Source organism: Gekko japonicus, unplaced genomic scaffold, assembly GCF_001447785.1.
Source record: "Gekko japonicus isolate JY-2015 unplaced genomic scaffold, Gekko_japonicus_V1.1 scaffold553, whole genome shotgun sequence".
In the NCBI taxonomy this organism is placed as follows: domain Eukaryota; kingdom Metazoa; phylum Chordata; class Lepidosauria; order Squamata; family Gekkonidae; genus Gekko; species Gekko japonicus.
This window is the reverse complement of record NW_015172568.1, coordinates 755,689-774,552: the sequence shown is the minus strand read 5'-3', so window position 1 is coordinate 774,552 and position 18,864 is coordinate 755,689. Positions and strand designations below refer to the sequence as shown.

Below are 18,864 nucleotides of genomic sequence, written 5' to 3'. Positions count from 1 at the left end.
GGTGGATTGGGATCAGTCACCCGTTATATGGTTCATGACAACTTCTCACAGGATGTCCTTCACTCTTCCTCACCTCAAACGGAGCAATCATCTCTACCAATACCTTCTTTTCACCTGAAGGGAATATCTCATTGGTAGCAAGACTCATCCCTTTACTCGTTACAAACCTCCTTCTTGGTACCTATGAGAATGATCCTTGGGATTGATAGCGGTCGCCACTGTTGGGACTATAGGAGCAACATAGTGGGTAATGGAGCTCCTGCTCGACAGTGCCTTATTCTCCCCACAGTCAACTTTGATGCATCAATGTCACTATTTAGTATCAGTGGATCTCCTTCAACACTCAGTCTCTGGTACCCCCGCTCTATAGACTGGCCACTTGGAACCAGTCCTTGGGTCCAAGAGCTCCAGTGTCACTCTCTGCAGCTCCATTAGCTGTGGTGTCTGGAAACCTGTCTGCTTTGGCTCTACTGGTTGAGTCCGTAGCCATGGCTGCCTTGATACTGGCCATGTTATTGGTGCCAACTAAGCCTCATCTGCAACAGCCTCTGCTTGTCCCTCTGACTTCAAGCCAAATGGATCCTTCTTCTGTTTGGGTGACAGTTCAGCCATGACCTGCCGACTGCTGGGCCAGTGCAGTACCGCAGCTGTATCCGAGACTTAGATGAGAGATGTCGAGAAAAGTTGTATTTACTTATTTAGTACATTTCTATCCTGCCCTTTCTCCAAAGAGTTTAGGATGGCATACATCATTCTCCTCTCCATTTTATCCTTGTGTCATGTATGAGGTGAGCTAGGCTGAGCGAGAGTGACTGTCCACAGGTCAAGCGAGAAGCTCCTGTGGCAGAATGGGGATCTGAGCCTTGATCTTACAGCTCCAGGTCAGACATAGTAATCCACTGCCCTCTGAGCAAGTGTTGAGCCCATTGGTGTGACTGCACAGGTGACCACTCAAGAACATCATTTATAGGTAAGCAGACTTTGTTTTTGTGTCTGTTGGTGTAATGGTTAAGAGCGGCAGACTCTAATCTGGAGAACTGAGTTTGATTCCCCACTCCTCCACATGAAGCCCAGCTGGGTGACCTTGGGACAGTCACAGTTCTCTCAGAGCTCTCTCAGCCCCACCTACCTCACAGGGTGTCTGTCTGGGGAAAGGAAGGGAAGGAGATTGTAAGCCGCTCAGACTCTAAGGGAAGAGCAGGGTATAAATCCTCCTCCTCCTCCTTAATTTTAAGTATCCCTGTAGTGATTTCATGTTTAACTGTGTGTATGTGTCTTTAAAAGTTTGGTTGCATGCCTGTGTGATAGTCTAGTGTAATTGAAACAGGCAAGTGGTGTGAGTGGTGAGTGACAGAGAGGGGGAGGGGTTTTGGAAATGATTCTGTGTGGATGAGCAGATATGTCAGTCAAGAGTGTTAGTTAGTGAGATGACAGTTGAAAGTCAGTTAAGTTCTGTGACAGGGAGAAGAGTGAAGCATCCCTGTGTGGGATGAGTTTAGTTCTGGGGTGTGAAGGAGAGACCTTCTTGTGTGTGATATGAGAGTTAAGTGCTGTGTCTGAAAGAAAGTGACAAGCAGTTCTGTGTTGAAACAGTTATAAGCTGAAGCTGAGTGTCTAGGAAACAGTAAAGATTATATGGACATAAAGGAAAAAGTGTTACAAAGTTACCTAAGGAAAAATCCCTGTCAGTAGGGAGCAGACTGTGTGTTATACCTACTTTACTAGTTACATGGTTCTACCCTCGTATTTATGCTTTCTTTAAATAAATCCTATTTCATTCAAGTATACCAGCTCTAGAAAGAATCCTTCCTCAGACCACATAGTTCCTCGAAAGCTTAAACCCTCGATCCACCTACCCTGTGATAGAAATAGTAAAGCATAAAGGTTTGGAAAGCCTTATAAATTTCCTGGTGGCAGCCGGAAACACATAATAAAATAAAACCTAAAGAACACTTTAAAGGGAAACCAGACCTCCCCAGTTAAGGGGTCGTCACAATCCCAAATGAATGTAAAATGTTACTTTATCAACATTATCACCTGGCAGCAGCAGCAGAAGGAAAAGCAACACCGAACTCTTGGTTTCTCAGAGGTGGTGCTCTTCCTACAGAAAATCAACCATTTAGCAGATGGAGGGGTCAGAACCAGCTGTCAGTTTCCCATCTGATGATTATGATAGCTGCTTTCTGCAAGTTTGCTTTTGTTAGCCAAAGTGAACTGAACAATGTCTTTTGTATTCTGTTGTAGTTCAACAGCAGCGTGCTGCAATGTGTTGAGCCAGTATAAAAGAGGCTCAAAAAAGGAGTAAAACAGTTTTGTGTGAACCAGAGTTAGTAGCAGCTAATCATAATTCACAATGTTGTGTGTTTGGTGGGCTTTAGTTCACTGACGTTATGCCACAGTAAATCTGTAAGTTTTCAAGAAGATGCAAGATTCTTTCCTGTATGTGTTTTTTGCCAATAGATAAACAGTTATTTTGCAGGAATGTGGAACAAACAAGTTCTCTTTGTGCTTTGTCTGGCCAGGATCTCAGCAAAAGCCCTAAAACAATGAAAAAATTGCTGCCCAAGCGAAAACCTGAACGGAAACCATCAGAAGAAGAGTTTGCACTGAGAAAAAGTAAGTATGTTTGTAATACAGGGGAGTAGAGGATTCCTCTTGCTTGGCCAAAACATTGGTATTCGCAGCTGTTTTCAGAAGAGGGTATAATACCTTTGTAATAATGCAGCTTGAACAGGAGTTGCACCACTTGGAATAATGCAGTTTGAACAGAGGTTGATCCAAGTCTCTATATCAGGGGTGTTAAACATGCGGCCCAGTGGCCGGATCAGGCCCCCGGAGAGCTTCCATTAAACCCGCAGTGGAACTGGCCATCTTCTACTTTCAGTTCTGCTGCTGCTGCATCATAGCTTGCTTTGCCGGACTCTCTTAATCACTCAGCCATTTCATGTTTTAACCTGGGTCCTAGACTCAGAACTCTGAGCATGAGAATTCTGTGATGAATGTCAATAAATCAAAAGTAGGCTTACAGCTTACAGAGCTAATGTTCTAAGCAGAACTTTCAGTTCCCAAGGAGGCCAAGCTTGTGGCAACAAGGGCCAGGTCTTTCTCAGTGGCGGCTCCTACCTGGTGGAATGAGCTCCCGGAGGAGATCAGGGCCCTGTGGGACCTTGTGCAGTTCCGCAGGGCCTGCAAGACGGAGCTCTTCCGCCAGGCTTATGAGTAGGAGTCGCCACGGCCACTTACACCACCGCTCTGTTATAGAGAGAGACCACTGGGGGGGTGGGGTAACATCTTTCCATCACCCCAGCCTTCCCCCCTGTTACACAAGATGTTAGGAGTCTATGTGTGCATCCGTAGAACTGATTTTAAGTTGTTTTAAATTTGTATTTATATCATGTAATTTTGTATACTGAACGCACTTGGTGCCTTATGTGAGCCGCCCTGAGCCCGTTCGCGGGGAGGGCGGGGTATAAATGTCATAATTAAATTAAATAAATAAATAAGCATGTTTTTATTTTAAATAAAAAAACCTATCTTTGTGTTTGTGTCCTTTAACGCTATCTGGCATTACATTTTATGACACCCATGGCCTGGCCCAACAAGGTCTCATTTATGTCAGAGTTCGACACCCCTGATCTATATAGTTTGTCATGCATACATCTCAGAGAATTCACAATTACAACATGCAATTGATCTGTTGAACCAGAATAACTGATTGTAATTTTTTTCCGTATGTCTCTCTTTAAAAGACTTGATCCTAGCTGGAAACCTGCTGTTTTGGGCTAGTTGTAATTGTAAAGGGTTTTAATTGAAAGGTAATTGTTTGGCACTGCTGTTCACTAGTACAAATTAACTAGGGGTGATAGTTGGTGTTACCCATCTTGCAGCCTGATCTTATGCATGTTTGTTTAGAATCAAGTCCCAGTGGGTTCAGTAGGGATTATTTCCATGTAAGTACTGTAAGGACTGCAGATCTAAGGGTTTATCAATAAGGATATTTCTGTATGGTGCTATCCTGGATGCTTTTTCAAACTCAATGGCTGCAGTCCTTGCAGCAGTAAGCCCTATTAACCTCAGTGGAACAAACTGTCAAGTAAATTAGCATAGAATTAGGCTACAAATGCAGGTCATGTAATCTATTTTCTCAAGAAACTGTTTATTGCACTTCAAACAGGAATCTGAATTCTGCCTTGTAGCCCCTGGCTGGCTTCCATTATTTTAATATCTTTCCTTTTCATTTATTTTATTTATTAATTATACAGATGTGTACCCTGTCTTTCAATAAAAGCTATGAAGGTGGCTTATCCAAGAAAAGCATTTTAAATTACTGGTTAGATCCAAAGGTGCCATTCCACTTGCATAATGGTTGTTGCATTGGCAGAATGGTATTTATGCTGACTGGGGAAGGAAGGGCTTTTTTTTTGTCATTTCCCCTTCCTACTCTGCCTCTCATGCTGTTCCTGTGGGTCAATTGACACTTCCCCACCCCTGAGAAAGGGGCTTGGTGGTCTACAGCTGAAGGGGGGAGGCAAGGAAGTCCCAGTTCACCAGATTCTCTGTGCTTTCAGTGCTTTGGATCCAGCCCAATAATACCAAGTAATTCAGTAGAACAATCCAAAGAACATACCAAGCAGTAAAAAAAAAAAATTAAAACAATAATTGGGTTTAAAAGTCAAATCTTAATAAAAACAATGCCTCAAAGCCTGACAGAAGGAGATAGTTTTTAGTAACTCTGAACGGACACCCTGGAGAAGTGAATTTACATGTACCTACCTGCAGCACAGAGCAGGTACTCAACAACTGAGCTGAGCATATGGATGTATTCTAACCGGAGAAGGCGTTCCTTGAATAGATTTTCTTTTCTTTACTTCTTCTTCCCAACGAGGACGCAAAGCAGCTTATACCTTTCTCCTCTCCTCCAGTTTACCCTCACAACGACCTTGTGAGGTAGATTAGCCTAAGTGTGTGTGAGTAGCCCCAGGTCACCCAGAATGTTTGCCTGGCAGAGTGGGGATTCGAACCTGAGTCTCCCAGATGTTAGTCCAACACTCTAACCACCACCTCATGCTTTAAATAAGTGTTGTTGAAATTTCGCTAGCAACTTAATAATTACCCAGGTTGTCTTAAATCCCTTTCCTGACTCCAGGTATAATGTTATTAGGCTGCAGAGTGAATGCGTTGTGGGCTGCTGTATTATCAGCAAGCTCAGAATCTCTCTCTGCTAGAGACTGTCACTTCAGATTTCGAAACACTGAGCAATACCACATGAATAAAGTGATGTAGACCGGCACCATTATCCTGTCAAGAGCCATGACTGTGCAAAGTTAGGCTGTACTACAGGGGTAGAGACCTTGATAGATATCAAGTATAAGCAGGCAGGTCGGGGGCGGGGGGAGGCTATGTGCCTGTCCAGCATCTCAAGACCTAACAGGCAGCCCTGAGAAGGCTGAATGTTCATTTGAGACTCATTCTCCTTCTTACTGTATCTTGTGCCATTTCTTTTTGTTTTCTCTGTTGGAAAGAAATAATGCATCTAATCTTTCCAAAAACCATCTGTACTGTCCTGGGGTTTTTAGCGACCACTGTTACTTTCTTGGAAGGAAAAGGATCTGATTATTTCAGCCATTAAAATGTGGTTCTTGTGGACTCCTCCATGGGTATGACTCAAGGAAGTTGGCATTTCTTTCTCCTGCCTCCCTTTAAAAAGGGACTACTAATAGACCCTTTCTGCCAAGCACAGAATGCTGTGGCCACGTAGTACTTCATCTGCTGTCACAGATATGCATAGAGGACTGGTCTGAAGGTCTGTATTTTTTTGATAGCTTTGTGTCGCGTAGCTGGACAGTAAATGGGTCATGGTTTAACCCTGTCTGAGAACCTTGAGTGACAAAGGATTCAAACAGAATTCTACAGTTGAGTGTGGTAGTTAGAAGTGGTAGTTAAGAATGACAGTAGAGCTTGAAGGAGAATTAAGCATATTGAGAAGGTCAAGAAGGTCCTAAGTTAGGGAAATGGGACGAGTGGCCCTTCCCTGAGGGATATAGCTCCAGCTCCTAGTAAAGGGGATTATCCCTATCAAGTCTGAGGGAAATAGCTCCTAGTAAAGGGGGGGTGATCCCTATCAAGTGATTAAGAAGGGATATTGGAACTTGTGCGAATGTTCCTGCCTTCACCAGCCTAAGTATCTTTGAGACAAAGAAGCTTATGCTTGTTTATTTAAGTAGAAACTGCAAGAAATCTCCTCAGTTTTAAAGACCTATCTGTCTAACAAAACAGCTACTTGTTTGTGAGAAATTATCTTTGTATATTTATACAAAGTTACCTCATTCCTGTTGCCTGTTCACCTTCTAAGTCCTAAACCTGGTAGCTACCTGAGCATTTCCCCTCAAAAGTGAAATAAAGAAGTGTGTTAGTTTTGAATTACTATAATCAGGAAAGACAAACAAAGGATTTTAGTTGGTCCCTCAGTTCCCTAGGCTGGCTCAGCATATATCTATACCTATTTAAACAACTGGGTGGGACAGAGAGAGAAACAAAGAAGAAAAGGGACTGTTCAGCCAAGAAAAGATAAAGGGAACCAAAAAGGGGAAATGTTATAGTAGCCCTACAGCAGAACTGAATCATGCCCTTTTTTGTTTTTGGCTTTAAGTTGTTTTTAAAATACAAAAGCCTGTTGAGCTCCAGTTACAATGTATTGTATTTTTGTTTTACACAGGTACAGCTGCTTTAGAAGAAGATGCTCAGATTCTAAAAGTTATTGAAGCTTATTGCACAAGTGCCAAAACACGCCAAACGTTAAATTCAAGTAAGTTTTGAAAAAAGTAAACCGTTGTTGCTGTCCTATTAATTCAGCAAATAGTATCACTAGTCTCCTTTGAGGGTTTCAGCTGATTGTAGAGATCTAAGTGCTGGAAATAATTTACATGTAAACTCCTAAAGAATAGAACAGGTAAATACTTGCTTTTTAACCTGTGAATTTTTATGGTTCTTTTTGCACTCACGTGACTGTGATACTGATTCAGTAATACCATATATACTGTGGTGATCAAATCTGTAGGTACAGTAGGAGCTGCCATGGTGTCATATTAGGTATAGTCTGAGAACATTCTCATATTCTGTTTTTGGTTGTTGTGACCAAATATGTATTTCATACTCCATTTAGTTCTGATCTATATAACTTAATGGAAAGGCTCTCGGACCATTCAAGAGTGCTGTTTGCAATCTGCCGTACTGTCCCTAGGTCAGGGTTCCCAATCTTCACATACTTGGGGGGACAGGATAGGGGATGGGGGGTGGTTTAAAGCTGGCAGCACATTTCACTAAAGTCAGGAAGGTAGAGACGTGTTTTCTTGATTAGCTTCCAGAAGACAGTGGGCAGGTATCCTTCTGGGGTAGCCTAGTTAATTTGGCCTCCCCTTTTAGAATCATGGAATCATAGAGTTGGAAGGGACCTCCAGGGTCATCTAGTCCAACCCCCCTTTACTATGCAGGAAATTCACAACTACCTCTGCACAGGCTGAGAAGTAAGAGTGTGCTTTTTGGGCCAGTATGCTGCTTCTGGGAATACCCCATGCTTGTAGACAGTGTTGAGTACCTGCCAGAGCATCTTACTTTCCCTTTCCCTTAGAATGTTGTCACTGCCGATGTATTGGAAGTTAGGAGGTATTAGTGCTGCATGGAGGAGCATAGAATGGTAGATGCATCCAACACGCTGGGTTAATTTTTCAAGGTACGCTAGCCACTCTTGTGGCACAAAGCCTGGCAATTAAAGGCCCAAGAGTTTCTGCCCCAGTGTTAAAACTTCCAGTGCTGGAACAACGGCCCTGGGATCCTTTTGGCTGTCCAGGTTCCTGATGTTGTACCAGTCCCACAGGGTTGTGGATGTTCACCAGTATTTTTTGGGCTGGTTCAGCAGATCTTAGGGTTGGGCTGCAAAAACTATCATAATATGATACGTGTATAATCTTGTACTCAGCCATACATGAGATTGCTTTTAGCTATAGAAATGCTAAGTGTACATATGGAATGTAGCTCACTTGATATTTCAGCTTTTTGGTTTAGACTTTTGTATTTTGTTTTTTTTTAAAAAAAAATATATATTCAACCAGAGATGTACTTTGGAAACAACAACATTTAAGAGACTTTTTCCATTAAGAGAAAATGTAACTGGCTATAAACAGTTCATAGCAGATTAAACATTTCTTTTTAATAATTCCCCTTTGTTCCAGAAGATGATACATGTATTTTGTACATATCTGTATGTTTAGCAAAGCTGCTGTTTTCAGTTACTCGGACATATACCCAACTTACACTGTTTCTTGGGGACCCAGATTATTTAATCTTTAACAAGGCTGCAATGGTGGAGATCCTCTGTTGTAAGTAAAGCATTGCACCTAACAGGAGAATCTGCCAGCATGTATTATAGCTGCATAAGGGAGTAAATATACTCTCTCTGGTATGTTCCAGTTTGCACAGTTTTGCCATTAATTATAAACCTAGTTAATAGCGTTATGCTCCAAATTGTCAAATTATAAAATATTAAATAGTGTTATTGGCAGAAATTGATGTAGATATTGGTGGATATTCATCCATCAAGCTCCTTAACGCTTAACTATTTGTCAGATATGTTGGTTAATGAATACAGTGGCATGTAGACATTTCTATACCAAATGTATTGGACTGGCAATTGACTATCATTCTACTTTTTACTTCAGACTTCGGTTAGAGTTCATGCATGAATACTATGAAATGAGATTTAGCCATTACTAGTGTTAATTTATTGTAGGACTACTTCATAGTCTTTTGATACTTAGATTTTTCTGGCTGTTACAAGAAGGTTCATAGACACTTTCTGAACCATAACAACAAACTATTTGTATCAAAGTGGTAAAACTGTCTCTTGCTGTGTTATAGTTTTATATGTTTCTGTTTAGGCTATGTTACGAATTTCCGCTGATTCAGACTTTGTCCTCGAATGTTACTATTTACCAGTCCTACAATAATCTTGTACAGGATTTTTTTTTGAATGATTGTACAGGGTGGGAGAGAAAAGATAAAATAAAATTGCTGGTGCTTTAAATGGCACAACTGTGTTCAGTTGGTGTGTGTAATTTTTTTTTAAAAAAAATTCAAGGTGACGACAAATGTGTTTTGAAGCGTACTTTTTAAAGTTAATGTAAACGTGCGTGCTTACAGACACACAACTGGCGTAAAATAGTTTTTGCTTTTTTTGCCTGTCCCCCTTTCTATGTATATTTTGTAAATATACATAGTGCAATAAATTTCATTGCTTACATTAAAGTACGACGGCTTTTATTTGCATTTATTTGCAATGAAAAACAAAGACAATAGCATTTAGATGCACGGCTTCTTTTTCCTTCCAGGCTGCTGATATTGTTAAAAATATATATAGTTTTTCTCCATCTGTGCACACGTAATTTTAAAAACAACAAAAGAAATTGGCTTTGACCTTTTTCTATGGGAATAAGGCCTATGAACATATAATATTTTAATTTTATCAAACAGGGAAATGTTGCAAACTGGCCCCAAGTGTCCATAAAATGGTGCCCTTTCATGTGACACAGTTTCTTTGCCTGCAGACTGTCCTCAGTCCTGCGCTCATGTCCCTGTCCCTCTGAGTGCAGACCTGGCAATTCTGCTAGTAGCATCTTCCATGTGTGATTTTGGAGCTGCTGCTTCCAGAAAGGCAGATTCAGCATGACCGGGGGACTCTGTGGCCTGGCATTCAGTGGTAGGATAGGCATTTCCAAATGGAAAGTGTGTCTTGTGACAAGGTTGCTGGGAAATGAGAGCAGCTGTTCCCCCCCCCCCTTCTTAAGTCTTGTCTTTCACTCTGTGCACTATCTGCTGCTCTCTGGGCCTTTCCGCATGATCAGATTGTTGTGCGGCAAGAGTGCATTTATTTCTCCTTTGTTACGTACAGTCTAAACACCTTCCTTCAAGGATCTGCTACTCTTGAGGAGGGAATATTGCATTTTCCTCAGCACTAAAATGTATAATATCTTGTGCCTGTGAGGAAAATGCTGTTCTTCCTATATGTAGTTCATTCGCTGCTCTCTTGATAATCTTTATGTACTGAGTTTTGATACAATGAGCGATGAGGAACACCATGTTTCTCTCTCCTTGGTTGTAACTTCGTCCTGAGGAACAGTGGATGCAGTCCAGCTCCTTTGAATCTATGAACCTCTTCGGGTTTTTATTTCTTTCTTTTAACAAATCTTTAGATTGTGGCTTAAGAACATAAGAAGAGCCCTTGCTGGATCAAACCAGTGGTCCATCAAGTCCAGCATCCTGTCTCACACAGTGGCCAACCAGTACTTCTGGAGGTCCAGCAACGGGGTACAGAGGCCAAGGCTTTCCCTGATGTTGCCTCCTGGCCCTGGGATTCAGAGGCTGACAGCCTCTGAATGTGGAGGTCCCCTTTGGTCACCGTGGCTGGTAGCTTCCCTTGTAGCTTCAATGTCCTTCCCTTCCCTTCTACTCACATATTTGGATTCTCCCCTTTTCTTTCTCCACATGTAATTTCAGGCTGTTGTTTGTAAAAGAAGAGAAAGGGAGGGACGAAATTTGAGTGCTACAGGGAAGAGACAGTAAGGAGGGAACATGTTCAGCGTGCAGCATATTTCTGATCACTGACTTTGGGTTGTTTTCAAAACTAAGTTTGGGTTGTTGAGAACAGTGCTCCCTGAACTATGTGTGTGTGTGACACTCCCCCTGTTTTTTTTATCTCCAACATCGGGAGTGTTTATCTAGCCAAATTTGCACTTAAATTGGAGACATCTAGAAAGCCCTCGCAGTAAGAGATATGCTGCCTTCTACATGGAATGCACATCTGGCTATATTAGGGTGGAAGGTGAGAAAGGCAGCATACCTAATACGACTTTTCTGTTCAGCAAGACTCTCTTGTCACTTATATTACATGTGGTTGAGACGTTGTGATGCCTTCACTGAATAAGGACTGTGAGGTACATTGCCCAAAGTCTAGACTTCTTTTGCAGTGTCCCCATGAACTGATCATGTGAAAAGGCCCTGAAGTAACATTAAAAGAACTGGAGAAACAAGTGGATGCAGCCCAGCTCTGTTAAATCCAGTAAATCATTTTGCTTTTGATGTCAAGGTGAAATGGTCTGCACTTTTTCTTCTCAAGACAGTACACACTCAACTTAGTTCCTTCCATTAAAATCAATGGGGGAATCCATGGTGGGCACAGAATTTTGGCTCAGTTCTCATGTGCCATCTTTGGCATGGTGAATAATTGAAAACATAATTGCATAGAGTTCCATGTTGCAAAGCTTTTTGTAACCCCATGTGGTTCTAGCCAAATTTGTCTTTAAACCTTTTTCAAGGGGTTTGTGATATTATAGTTAAAACGGTTCATACAGTCTGATATCATATGGGGCAATGTTCACATGGTTGTTTCCAGTGGGCACAGAAGGTTGGTACTTGGAAGGGAGACTACCCATGAAGAGTCTGCAGAGGAAGGCAGTGGCAAGCCACCTCTGCTTCTCACTCGCCTTGAAAGCCCCTTGATGGAGTCACCATAAGCTGGTTGCAACTTGACGGCACTTTGCACAAAAACACAATAGGCCACAGACTGCACATCTGAATTAGGCCTTACTGAACTATTGACACTCCCACATGATCTACCTTTTTACTGGATAGACCCAGTTAGTATGGTATCTGCCTTCACAGTAAGTTTGCAGTTGCCTAAGTGATTTTATCTGACCTCAGGTCATCTTCAGAGTCCCCCCCTTTTCCCCAAACTAAATGTAGAACTAATGCAAACAGCCCCATTCTTCCTCACAGATTTCCCCCCCCCCCAAAAAAAAAGAAAAAGAAAGAAAGAAAGAAAAGTCTTTAGGTAGGATAGAAAAGTGCTAAGGCGTTTTACTATGTAGACCTTGGGGGTCACTAGCAACACTGCGGAATATACTGTGACAGAATGAATGTTTCCTTTAAAGGTGATTTAGAGGGAGTAGAAGAAGAAGAAGAAAAGAGATTGGTTTTATACCCCGCCCTTCACTACCCAAGGGAGTCTCAGAGTGGCTTACAAACTCCTTTCCCTTCCCCTCCCCACAACAGACACCCTGTGAGGTAGGTGGGGTTAAGAGAGCTCTGACAGAAACTGCTCTTTTTCAAGAACAGCTGTGCCAGAACTATGGTATGCCCAAGGTCATCCAGCCAGGTGCAAGTGGAGGAGTGGGGAATCAAACCCGGTTCTCCCAGATTAGAGTCCACGCACTTAACCACTACACCAAATGGTAGTCCTGGGTGGACAGTGAATTTCTGAGAACACTTTCTTGGGAGTAAGTTCCATTTACTAGACCTGACTAGGATTGTGAGTAGACCTGCTTAGGAATGCACTCACTATCTAGAAAACACCTTTTCTGGAAATGCAAAGCAACACAGCTACACAAATCTTTTCAGGGCATTTCCCCATTTTTTTAAAAAAGGCTGCTATTTGGTTTGTTATGAGTATAATTTCTACCACTTATTTTCAAAATCTTTTAAACAAAAGCAATGGATTCTATTTAAAAGTGCATATGTAAACAGAGGCACCTATAAACAATAGAGTTTTTTTTAAAAAAGAAACTAGCTTATTGTGTCTGTGTTTTTTTAAAAAAAAATGTACGTGCAAAAAGTATAATTTTATATAAAACCCAACCCAAATGGGGATAACAAACGTTGGTGCCTTTTTAACAATATTTTCTCTTTTCCTTTTCTTCCCGTCACCTTTTGCTTTTGTTTCATGTGTTTTGGTTGTGGCTTATCCTGTATGTTCTCCTCCTCATCCCACCTCTGCCTGTCTACATCTACCATTTCATTTCACCCATACATCCTTAGCATGGCAAGGCACTGACCTGATGCATAATCACGTCTTGGCTGATGATGACCAATCAAGTCTAGACTCCTTGGGTCGTCGCAGTAGCCTTTCTCGTTTGGAGCCTTCCGACCTCTCTGAAGACTCTGACTATGACAGTATATGGACAGCCCATAGTTACAGAATGGGGTCTACATCTCGTAAGAGCTGTTGCTCGTATATCTCTCACCAGAACTAATGCACTTCTGAGCTTTTCTTAACAAATGCTTGTTGTATCACAGCCTGCTTTTCTTAGATGTTTTCTTGCAGTTCCCTTGTCTCTTTAATGTGATATTTTAATCACCTCTGGAAGAAATTTCTGATACTTCGGTCATACCTGGCGGGCTAAACCTACAGGATATTTTTAATATAAAAACTGGCAGCATTGATATGTAAGTTTGAATGGTCTGGGGTTTTTAAAGTATCATTTTAGGTATTCTTTCCTCCCCGGGACAGCCCCACTTTTTTATAGCACCTGCTCGTGTTTTGTAAAGCAACACTTGTGCCATGAGTATGGAAACAATTTAGCCTTACAGGCTTAATGAACAGCAAAAAAAAAAAAAAGGAAATTACAGGAAAGCCAAACGATCTTGGCCAATTATAAGTTCATTTTTTAAAAAACAAGCAAGTTTGGTGGGTATTACTGTCAGTTTACCATATTGTGTACGTCAAAAGTTTGAGCTACTACGTTTTTTAAAAAATTTGAAAGATCTTCATTATTCTTCGAATAACTACCGGCAAAGTAAGATTTTGCCATTTTATGCTACAGTGTAGAAGAAACCAGCCACAATCCAGCGAGTTGTCATCAGCTGCACTCCTCCGGGAAGGAGTCAGATATCTGTCCTGAACAGCAGAGCCTCTTTTTCCCCTAGGTACACAGGAAGCTGAGGGGACTTTCAAAAGCATAAATGTGTAGTTTCCTTCTTGGCATAAGTTAAGCCATACCCTGGGCATGTGCAAAACCCCTTCTATGTATTTCATTGGCTCTCTGTGTTGTGGGTCACAGGTTGCAGACACTCCAGTGCCCTGTAAACCTATCACAGGAAATCATAAATCCCTCTTTGTGAAGATGGGAGAGAAATTCTAAGTTCTTCTTGGAGTCAAGACACTCTCAAAATTTTCCTTTTACGACTTTTCTCCAAGTAGAATCTGAGATGGTCTCCCTTATCTTCACAAAAAGGGATCTATGATTTCTTGTTGTATTTCTGTTGGTTTTGGAGAGTCTGTACCTTGTGGGCCACAACCCAGAGAGCTATTATGGGGCAGGGGGTGTCCAGTTTTTAAAGTACCAAAGTCATATGTCCCTATTTGGTCCCCCCCCCCATTTTTAGTCCATAACGGTAAAATTAGGGATGCCTCTTTATATTTCAGGTTACATCTGCAATATATAATATAATTGATTTATTTCATAGATCCCTGTTGTTTTTGTTCCAGCAGCTGCTGACACATTGGATTACCAGTATTCTTGAATAAGAGATGGGATACTTTTTGTGTTCTGTTCTTATAAAATAGAATCTGATGATTTTGCAGGTAGCTCTGATGTGCAGGAAGAAATTACTAGGAGTTAAAAAAGAAGAAGTAAGAACTAGAAATAACGAGAAGGCAATATTTCTTTTCCCAAGATACCAGATTTATTAAAACCGCTGTGTAACCCAGTGTTCAGTTCAAGCACATTAAATCAAGCACTAGTGCTTTCTGACAACTTGATAATAAATGTTTACAGTTCCTCAGATGATACAGGTAGACTGCAGTTTTCACTGCTTAATTGTGGAATATAGTATGGGGAACCTATTGGTCTAAGCAAAGGTATTGGAACAGACATATTAAGATATGCAGCATAAAATTACTTGCATTTAATTTTACGTAAAGTAATTCGTAAATAAACATCACTAAATTGAAGCATTTGAAAGAGGGTTCTTATTCAGTAAGCCAAAGAGCTCGGAGGCCAGATGTATCTGTATGCTGAACCTGGTATTAACCAGCAGCCTGATCCTTAGGCCAGAAAGAGGGTAATTGCTTGCATGCTGCGGTTACACTGATATGGAACACTTGCCATTAGAACTGTTCAGACCCTGATTACTGGCTTAATATTGGAACTTCAAGTTGTTGGGCTACACCACCTTTAGAGAGTTCTAAGGCTGTCACAACTGGGCACTCATTCCACTCTCCACGTGGTCTCATAGAACTCAGTGGTCAGCTGGAAAGCACCAAGGCACAGCACTGATGTTTGGTGCAGATAGCTCCCGTTTTGGTAGGGCCAGGCTCAGTTCCCCACTCCAGTCTGAGAGAGAATGAGTATGGCCTTGCAATGGCTCTAGGGTGTGGTCATGGCTTACAGGATACAGTATTTTTTTTAAAAAAAAGCGTGCTAAGGGCCAAAGCATGCGTGACACGGAAGATGTAAGTAGTGGTCCCTCACCTGTCTAAAAAGTAAAAAATCAGCTGTGGAAGGTTTGAGCAGAGAAATTGGAGGGGGCAGACCGCTAAATGTAGCTGGGCTGGATTTTCCTCTCAAAATGCTTCCTTGCTCAGGAGTTTTTTCATCAGTGGTGGGGGCGAAGAGTACAAGTGCCTATATCTCATCCTGAGCATGTGAGAAAGCTGAGATGGACCATTCTGAGCCAGAGAGGATACAGTCCAAAGGAAAACCTGTTTCACAGATCAAACTTGGAAGCTTTCTGAAGCTTCTTCTCCAAAGAAATAGGAAATCACATCTAATGTCCAGTTTAGCTATGAGGAGAAGCAGCGTGGAATGTTTGTGTGCTCACAGTGTAGCTATCAGTCTTTTATAATACTCATATTTTCAAAGTTCACTGTTCCCTTTTTAATGATGACAGTGTAGACAATTGTCCCACTGGTTTAGTAGTACTTTTCTGGTTTACAAAAAGGGGGGGGAAGGGAGAAAATTAATACATTTATATTGCTTTTTGATGTATTATATCTTTTGAAAGTTGGTACTGCCCCAGAACTTTACTTTCCCGCTTAGAAGGATGCTTTATAACTGGACCAGAATATTCAGGCTTTGATCATTTACCATGGTTAATTATTGCAAGAGCCATCGTCAGAATGATGGCATGTTACAGGGTTAGATCCCAAGATTGGTGGATGCAAGGGTCACATATATGTCCTGTGTTCCCCTCCCACCACTAGTCCTTTCCAACTTCAGGAAAGTTTATTCCTGGGGTTGTGTGAACTGCATGGAGGCTACAGTGGGAAGAGGGAAAGGGGTGAAATTGCCCTGGCAGTAGAGGTACAGGGACCAAAGATGCAGCAGGGCAGTATGCCCTTCCCATTTCAACCTCCTGCCCTGCTAGATCAACCCTGTGGTAGATCAGCTACTAAACCCCTGGAAATAAACTTTCCTGGCATCAGAAAGGACTGCTCGGGGGGGGGGGGAATGCAGGAAAGATCTGTGACCATTAGTGCCTTTCACTGATTGACCACCAGGGTCCAACTTTCTTCCTTGTAACCCTACAGTTAAAAGTCCTTGCCGGTATTTTCACTGTTGAAGACCGCTGGTTTGTTATGAATAGATCAGAAGTATTAATGCAACAAGCATTTTAAAGAAATTCCAGTGTTAAAATGGTGGTATTCAGCCCCAAAGTTTCAGTGTTTTTAAAAAATTTTGTGGAACTCAATTATATTAAATTAATGGTACCTTATGTTATGCAATTCTGTAAGATAAGTGTGTACAGTTAGTATTATAATGAAGGCGTACAGAATCTGAATTAGAATGTAGGTGTGAGCCATCATTGGTCCCTTTCACATGGCTTAAATGGTATTGGCATTCAATTAGTATTTATGATATTAAGCTATATTAATTCTGTGTTTTGCATAATCATGCCAAAACACAATAATATGTATATATGACATAAAAATGGGAAAAAATCTATATATTGTGCATTTCATTTGTGAACAGGAGAAGCCATCTTTTAGTAAGTTACTGACTTTTGAAAACAGAATATAGATGTATATCTGAATGTGTATTGTATTGTACAGTTTGCATTTTATTGTTTGTGGTGGCATATAACAACTAAGTGGTTTTTTTTAAAAGGTATCTGTTATGTACAGTTGAAATAAATTTTGCATTTACTATCCTGTGAGTTTAATATTAAATTATTGTACCATGAAAGGGGTGATGTACCTCATAATTTCATTTGTTGGTTTTTTAAAAAAAATATTGGTGTGGTCAAGCAGAATGCTACAGAAAAGATGTTAATTTATGACCTGAATGTACCATAATATAATCATCATGTGCCCAAAGATCTGACTTCACACAGATATACTTCATGTTCCTTGCTTTCTAAGAGTATTTTTTCAGATATCTGTTGTTTTGGAGAACTTGACTCTGGGCCTGCTTTAGCCATACACTGTGTGCACCTAGTGGCTCCAGATGGAGGTGCATTTCATGAGATGTTTCTGTTACAACTGCAGATATTGACCTCATTTTATGTATCAGTAGAGTATGCAACTGGCACTTGCTGGATCAAACGCAAGTTATCAGGATTCCGTTTAAGGAGGTAGTGTGCACTCTTAAACACTGTCATTGCATATTGGTAGGGGGCATGCTTATTAATGCTTATCTAGGAGAAAATGGGCCAGAACTTGAAATGATGGACATCTCAGGTGTGTTCTGGGTAAATTTTGAAATATATATATAGCCTTAGAATTATTTCACACAGGCTGGTCTACTAGTATTAACAGAAGAAGGAGATCCATATGCACAGTGACATCTCAGGTGAGTGAGTGAGCTTGCTCATGTACCCACGAGAAATGGAAGGATTTGAGTATATCTTACTATAAGCTCACTCTTAATAACAGTAGAATTTTCAGTCTGGTTATCTGAGTTTTTAAAATGATGTGTCATTAATATAGTTGCTAAAGTGTGTGCAAAATATACGCAGACAATATTTTTTATCGCTTTTACTGCTATATTAGCAAGTCATGTGACATAGGTGAGATTGCTAGAAGAAAACAAGCATCTCATTTAGCTAGGTAATGGTGAACAGATCTCTTTCTGAAGTAAGTATTTCTTGTGTTTTAAGTGATGTTCTTTATTGTAACCAGGGGTCTTGTTGTAGAAAAAGAGCTGCCGGAGCTCATTAGCATAACTCATTAGCATAACTTATTTGCATATGCCACGCCCCCTGACATCACCGGAAGTGACAGAAGGCCACACCCCCTGACATCACCGGAAGTTATTGTAACCCAGAAGGTGAAAACAGTGTACCCTTTACTTGGAGTACATTCTCACAGGTGTGCCTTGATTTTCAAAACTGTGAGTGTGCCTGTATTTCAGATGATACAAACTATGGGTTACTAGCCAGACAACAACAATCTTTTGGAAGTCCTCAGACCTGTGATTCATTTTGACATTCCAGTTGTATGAAATAATAATTTCCCAGTTTTTCTTCTTGCAAATACTCATTCCAAACCTAGGCTAATTTGTGGGTTGGAGACTTACTTTGTAATTAAGAATCCCAGAATGCCACTGAATGTTACAACAAATTGTGGTTTGTTAGAAACTGGCAAGTCTTCAGTCTACAAACTGTGTGAGGAAGAAGGATGCAGGCTTACGTGTTTCTGTCTTGAAATTCCACATTTTCTGGATCTGTGATTCTTTGTGTACTTGAGAGGCTGAGATTTTAAATATAGGTAATGAACCTACTTAACAAATTTTATTATTGCAATTTGTATGTAATTTAAAACCCTATGCATACAATGTGTATAGTTTATGCATATAATTCATTCTTACCAAGAACATGGTTTAAAATGGTCTCTGGTATGTATGTTTAGCTCTTTCAGTTTTTTCATATCCAGTTCCACATATGGAAATTTGATGTGAGTCAAGAGTTCAAACAAAATTGTATGTAGTGGTCTACCCAGCTAAGAAGAGTAGACTGTTGTGTTATTATAGTATGTTGAATATTCAGTCAATAGAATTTCTTGTAAAAGTGGGAATTTTTTATTGTAAGAGCAATCCA

The 18,864-nt window shown here is 40.8% G+C and overlaps 1 protein-coding gene across 2 annotated transcripts in view; it reads left to right on the top strand.

The window, feature by feature from the left end:
* Positions 1-18,864, top strand: part of ARHGEF7 (Rho guanine nucleotide exchange factor 7) — a 121,218-nt gene that overhangs the window by 72,552 nt on the left and 29,802 nt on the right. For both annotated transcript variants that reach the window (XM_015421338.1, XM_015421337.1), the window contains 2 exons: positions 2,523-2,616; positions 6,716-6,805. In XM_015421338.1, the coding sequence (XP_015276824.1) occupies positions 2,523-2,616; positions 6,716-6,805 (184 nt within the window). The remainder of the gene's footprint in view (positions 1-2,522; positions 2,617-6,715; positions 6,806-18,864) is intronic.